The sequence below is a fragment of the Musca vetustissima genome, unplaced genomic scaffold (genome assembly GCF_032173495.1).
Source record: "Musca vetustissima isolate MV318-11 ecotype Yass unplaced genomic scaffold, APGP_CSIRO_Mvet_v1 utg584564, whole genome shotgun sequence".
NCBI lineage: Eukaryota > Metazoa > Arthropoda > Insecta > Diptera > Muscidae > Musca > Musca vetustissima.
The window spans coordinates 1-6,779 of record NW_026886269.1 but is presented as its reverse complement, the minus strand read 5'-3'; the positions used below and the strand labels follow the sequence as shown (position 1 = coordinate 6,779).

General features: G+C 35.6%; 1 protein-coding gene across 1 annotated transcript; it reads left to right on the top strand.

The window, feature by feature from the left end:
- The first annotated feature begins 6,049 nt into the window (after positions 1-6,049).
- On the top strand, positions 6,050-6,428 carry LOC133333791 (juvenile hormone acid O-methyltransferase-like). Its single transcript, XM_061542080.1, has one exon. The coding sequence runs from the start codon at positions 6,050-6,052 to the stop codon at positions 6,425-6,427; it is 378 nt and encodes a 125-aa protein (XP_061398064.1). The 3' UTR covers position 6,428.
- Positions 6,429-6,779: the final 351 nt, after the last annotated feature.

The window sequence follows — 6,779 nt, the reverse complement described above, 5'->3', positions numbered from 1 at the left end:
AAAAAATCCACGCCTTGTGGTGGTCCTTGAAAAAATATTCTTCAAATAATCCACGCCTTTGGTAGTTCATTATCGAAACCACTGTGCATTTAGTGGCCATAACCACATTCACAATCATATACAACACAAATTCGGTCATTGGCCTCAGCCAATAGATCTGTGGTCTCATTAACCTACAAATGTGGTTCGTCATTTTATAGTCTATGCATATTTTCTTCTCTGTTTTTGTTGTATTTTATTGCAGTCAAACGCATTGCCTATTTTTAGCTGGCAAATGTTCACAGCGGGTGTAAACTCATAGATATCGACATACATTCATGCATATGTTGTATGTATGTAATTTGTGTGTACATACGTTTGTCGATCTTGAAATGCATTTAGCCAGCCATTTGCGCATACACAATAATTATAAAGACATGGTGTTGGAGTGTTGCAATTACATCGGGACAGTGGAAACACAAAGGTCGGAATATTATATTTCGGATATTATTTCTATAGTATTCCAATATTGATAACAAAGGTTAAGAGTGGTTAGATTTTTCGAACCCTAAGAAAAAGTCGGAAAAAAGTGCGACCTCTTTCAAATAAACCCAAGAAATATTTTTTTAATTTTTCTCTCTGTGGATTTTCCACTCAAACCCCTGCTTCAATTTCCACTCAAAAATTTCCCTAATAAATTTCCAAAATATGTTCTACCTCTTTAATCTTTATAATTACTTATTTGCTTTAATATTGTCTTAGGTTTCAAATAGTCAATACAAAATTTCCAATATAATACGACGCACACATTCCTACACACATATGTGACCCATTGTCACACACATAGTGACAAATATAAATTCGTTTTCTTAGCAGCTATTCAAATGCATTGATAAGGTATAGCAGGTAGTTGTTAAACATAATAACAACAATACCAACAAATCCGACTGCACTTCAGACCCACACGCACATCACACTATACCGGGGGGAACCTTCAGATTCACAACCTACAACAATTTATTTTAAAATCCACAACAACAACAAACATATTCTTTGACTGCACACTAAACAAAAACAAAAAAAATCTGGCCTAGGTATCTGCAGCTATGCAACAATCAAAGTGCAGTATCGTTTGGGAACTCTTTTTTTGAAAATAAAATCTAGACCAAGAGAGAATGGGAGAGAGAAAACGGAGCAGAGAGAGAGCCCTGGTGTGATAAAAAACCATAACGCAACGATCTCAATATTTTTTATTTTGAAATTCTTATTTGGAGGGAATGTCTGGCGGCACCAGATTTAGAAACAAAATTTCCGTTTGTTTTCAGCGGCGATAAGAATTTGAATTGCATGCGTTGTTCTACACACACATACATACAAATGTGTATTTGTATGAAATTACGGATAACAAAGAGTCATTTTTTTAAAGATTCAAAATATTTTCTTTAAAAAATCCACGCCTTGTGTTGGACCCTTGAAAAAATCTAATTTAAAAAATCCACGCCTTGTGTTGGACCCTTGAAAAAATCTAATTTAAAAAATCCACGCCTTGTGTTGGACCCTTGAAAAAATCTAATTTAAAAAATCCACGCCTTGTGTTGGACCCTTGAAAAAATCTAATTTAAAAAATCCACGCCTTGTGTTGGACCCTTGAAAAAATCTAATTTAAAAAATCCACGCCTTGTGTTGGACCCTTGAAAAAATCTAATTTAAAAAATCCACGCCTTGTGTTGGACCCTTGAAAAAATCTAATTTAAAAAATCCACGCCTTGTGTTGGACCCTTGAAAAAATCTAATTTAAAAAATCCACGCCTTGTGTTGGACCCTTGAAAAAATCTAATTTAAAAAATCCATCTAATTTAAAAAATCCACGCCTTGTGTTGGACCCTTGAAAAAATCTAATTTAAAAAATCCACGCCTTGTGTTGGACCCTTGAAAAAATTTAATTTAAAAAATCCACGCCTTGTGTTGGACCCTTGAAAAGATATTCTTTAAAAAATCCACGCCTTGTGTTGGACCCTTGAAAAAATATTCTTTAAAAAATCCACGCCTTGTATAGACCCTTGTGTTGGACCCTTGAAAAATCTACTTTAAAAAATCCACGCCTTGTATAGACCCTTGAAAAATCTACTTTAAAAAATCCACGCCTTGTATAGACCCTTGAAAAATCTACTTTAAAAAATCCACGCCGTGTATAGACCCTTGAAAAATCTACTTTAAAAAATCCACGCCTTGTATAGACCCTTGAAAAATCTACTTTAAAAAATCCACGCCTTGTATAGACCCTTGAAAAATCTACTTTAAAAAATCCACGCCTTGTATAGACCCTTGAAAAATCTACTTTAAAAAATCCACGCCTTGTATAGACCCTTGAAAAATCTACTTTAAAAAATCCACGCCTTGTATAGACCCTTGAAAAATCTACTTTAAAAAATCCACGCCTTGTATAGACCCTTGAAAAATCTACTTTAAAAATCCACGCCTTGTATAGACCCTTGAAAAATCTACTTTAAAAAATCCACGCCTTGTATAGACCCTTAAAAAAATATTTTTAAAAAATCCACGCCTTGTATAGACCCTTGTGTTGGACCCTTAAAAAAATCTACTTTAAAAAATCCACGCCTTGTGTTGGACCCTTGAAAAAAATATTCTTTAAAAAATCCACGCCTTGTATAGACCCTTGTGTTGGACCCTTAAAAAAATCTACTTTAAAAAATCCACGCCTTGTGTTGGACCCTTGAAAAATCTACTTTAAAAAATCCCCGCCTTGTATAGACCCTTGTGTTGGACCCTTAAAAAAATCTACTTTAAAAAATCCACGCCTTGTATAGACCCTTGTGTTGGACCCTTAAAAAAATCTACTTTAAAAAATCCACGCCTTGTATAGACCCTTGTGTTGGACCCTTAAAAAAATCTACTTTAAAAAATCCACGCCTTGTGTTGGACCCTTGAAAAATCTACTTTAAAAAATCCACGCCTTGTGTTGGACCCTTGAAAAATCTACTTTAAAAAATCCACGCCTTGTGTTGGACCCTTGAAAAATCTACTTTAAAAAATCCACGCCTTGTGTTGGACCCTTGAAAAAATCCACTTTAAAAAATCCACGCCTTGTGTTGGACCCTTGAAAAAATCTACTTTAAAAAATCCACGCCTTGTGTTGGACCCTTGAAAAAATCTACTTTAAAAAATCCACGCCTTGTGTTGGACCCTTGAAAAAATCTACTTTAAAAAATCCACGCCTTGTGTTGGACCCTTGAAAAAATCTAATTTAAAAAATCCACGCCTTGTGTTGGACCCTTGAAAAAATCTAATTTAAAAAATCCACGCCTTGTGTTGGACCCTTGAAAAAATCTAATTTAAAAAATCCACGCCTTGTGTTGGACCCTTGAAAAAATCTAATTTAAAAAATCCACGCCTTGTGTTGGACCCTTGAAAAAATCTAATTTAAAAAATCCACGCCTTGTGTTGGACCCTTGAAAAAATCTAATTTAAAAAATCCACGCCTTGTGTTGGACCCTTGAAAAAATCTAATTTAAAAAATCCACGCCTTGTGTTGGACCCTTGAAAAAATTTAATTTAAAAAATTCACGCCTTGTGTTGGACCCTTGAAAAGATATTCTTTAAAAAATCCACGCCTTGTGTTGGACCCTTGAAAAAATATTCTTTAAAAAATCCACGCCTTGTATAGACCCTTGTGTTGGACCCTTGAAAAATCTACTTTAAAAAATCCACGCCTTGTATAGACCCTTGAAAAATCTACTTTAAAAAATCCACGCCTTGTATAGACCCTTGAAAAATCTACTTTAAAAAATCCACGCCGTGTATAGACCCTTGAAAAATCTACTTTAAAAAATCCACGCCTTGTATAGACCCTTGAAAAATCTACTTTAAAAAATCCACGCCTTGTATAGACCCTTGAAAAATCTACTTTAAAAAATCCACGCCTTGTATAGACCCTTGAAAAATCTACTTTAAAAAATCCACGCCTTGTATAGACCCTTGAAAAATCTACTTTAAAAAATCCACGCCTTGTATAGACCCTTGAAAAATCTACTTTAAAAAATCCACGCCTTGTATAGACCCTTGAAAAATCTACTTTAAAAATCCACGCCTTGTATAGACCCTTGAAAAATCTACTTTAAAAAATCCACGCCTTGTATAGACCCTTAAAAAAATATTTTTAAAAAATCCACGCCTTGTATAGTGTTGGACCCTTAAAAAAATCTACTTTAAAAAATCCACGCCTTGTGTTGGACCCTTGAAAAAAATATTCTTTAAAAAATCCACGCCTTGTATAGACCCTTGTGTTGGACCCTTAAAAAAATCTACTTTAAAAAATCCACGCCTTGTGTTGGACCCTTGAAAAATCTACTTTAAAAAATCCCCGCCTTGTGTTGGACCCTTGAAAAAATCTACTTTAAAAAATCCACGCCTTGTGTTGGACCCTTGAAAAAATCTACTTTAAAAAATCCACGCCTTGTGTTTGACCCTTGAAAAAATCTACTTTAAAAAATCCACGCCTTGTGTTGGACCCTTGAAAAATCTACTTTAAAAAATCCACGCCTTGTGTTGGACCCTTGAAAAATCTACTTTAAAAAATCCACGCCTTGTGTTGGACCCTTGAAAAATCTACTTTAAAAAATCCACGCCTTGTGTTGGACCCTTGAAAAAATCCACTTTAAAAAATCCACGCCTTGTGTTGGACCCTTGAAAAAATCTACTTTAAAAAATCCACGCCTTGTGTTGGACCCTTGAAAAAATCTACTTTAAAAAATCCACGCCTTGTGTTGGACCCTTGAAAAAAATCTACTTTAAAAAATCCACGCCTTGTGTTGGACCCTTGAAAAAATCTACTTTAAAAAATCCACGCCTTGTGTTGTACTCTTGAAAAAATCTACTTTAAAAAATTCAAGCCTTGTGTTGGACCCTTGAAAAAATCTACTTTAAAAAATCCACGCCTTGTGTTGGACCCTTGAAAAAATCTACTTTAAAAAATCCACGCCTTGTGTTGGACCCTTGAAAAAATCTACTTTAAAAAATTCACGCCTTGTGTTGGACCCTTGAAAAATCTACTTTAAAAAATTCACGCCTTATATTGATCCTTGAAAAAATATTCTTTAAAAAATCCACGCCTTGTTTTGGACCCTTAAAAAATATTCTTAAAAAAATCCACGCCTTGGATAGACCTTTGAAAAAATCTAATTTAAAAAATCCACGCGTTGTGTTAAACCCTTGAAAAATATTCTTTAAAAAATCCACGCCTTGTGTTAAACCCTTGAAAAATATTCTTTAAAAAATCCACGAAAAATATTCTTTAAAAAATCCACGCCTTATATAGACCTTTGAAAAGTATTCTTTAAAAAATCCACGCTTTGTATATACCCTTGAAAAGTATTCTTAAAAAAATCTACGCCTTGTATAGACCCTTGAAAAAATCTAATTTAAAAAATCTACGCCTTGTATAGACCCTTGTAAAAATCTAATTTAAAAAATCCACGCCTTGTATAGACCTATGAAAAAATATTTTTTAAAAGGTCCACCCCTGTTGGTATCATCAAAAAAATATTTTATTTTTAATTTTCTTTAGAAAATTCACGCCTGTTGAAAAAATGTTTGCTGGGTTGTCTTATTATGCTCAGCAGGAGAGAAACTACTCCATCGTGAGAAACCAAACATTTGTTGATAAGACGACAACTGTTTGTCTTCCTTGTGTGAGCATGCAGAGAGTGAGTGAGCGAACACAGCTAGACAGACCCGCCGTCAGCCTACCAGCCAAGTGATCTACGCGTTAAACAAAACTGGAATGCATTGCTGTTGTAGTTCAACACCGGCTATTGAGTGGAACGCATTCATATCAAAAGACTGGCAAGATCAGCCAGCCAACTATTCCAACTAAGCAACCCACCAACCTACCGACCAAGATTGTCGTGCTAACCAGTTTACAACAGAACAATAACGTGAAACGTATACCGCGGAACAAGGCAACGTGAGAACACACCCACTTATCTATTTACGGATCATAAAAAAAAAAACAAAATATTAAAAAAAATTGAAAAATTAAAGCAATCTCGCCATGAATCGACCAGCCTTGTATCACCAATATAACGAAGTCCAGCGCTATGTGGCCGACAAGGTTTGGAATAAATATTCCAAATGGTTGCAGTGGCGTTACGATGGCCAGGATATCCTCTTGGATGTGGGCACCGGTACCGGTAATGTTCTCATGGAAATCGTCAAACCGCGCATCACCAAATCGTATCGGAAAATTGTCGGTGTCGATGTGGCGCCCGATGCCATAGAATTTGCCCAAAATTATTATCGTTCGCCGAAAAAGTGTGAATTTCGTGTTATGGACATCTGTACGGAACTGCCCATGCCGAAAGATCTGATGGGACAAATCGATCATGTCACATCATTCAATTGCCTACATTGGCTAGAGAATCAAGAGTAAGTAGTGTGAGCAGCAGCTGTGTTATCAGTCCGTCAGGCAGTGTATGGAGTCCGACGAACCGCAAAATAAAAACAAAGTCTATGTGGGGCTATTAAAATTCACCAGTCACTGCTAAACGCCTCGTATTTGCATGTTAAATACATTAGACCATTTACAGCAGCAGAAGCAGCAGCGGCGTAGTTCAAGGTTTTGCTAGCGAAAACTAGAGAATGGATGACAGGGGAGGGGGTTGGGGAGTCGACAATATTATCCAAAGAGCGAGACTGTCACGTTCTGTGCCTATCCAACAACAACTTGGAAGTGTGTCTTAAAATAGCAAGAAAAAAACAAAATAAATAAACAAATAAAAATT

Coding starts and splice junctions, on each gene's coding strand:
- LOC133333791 (XM_061542080.1), top strand. CDS start 6,050: ATGAATCGACCAGCCTTGTATCACCAATATAACGAAGTCCAGCGCTAT.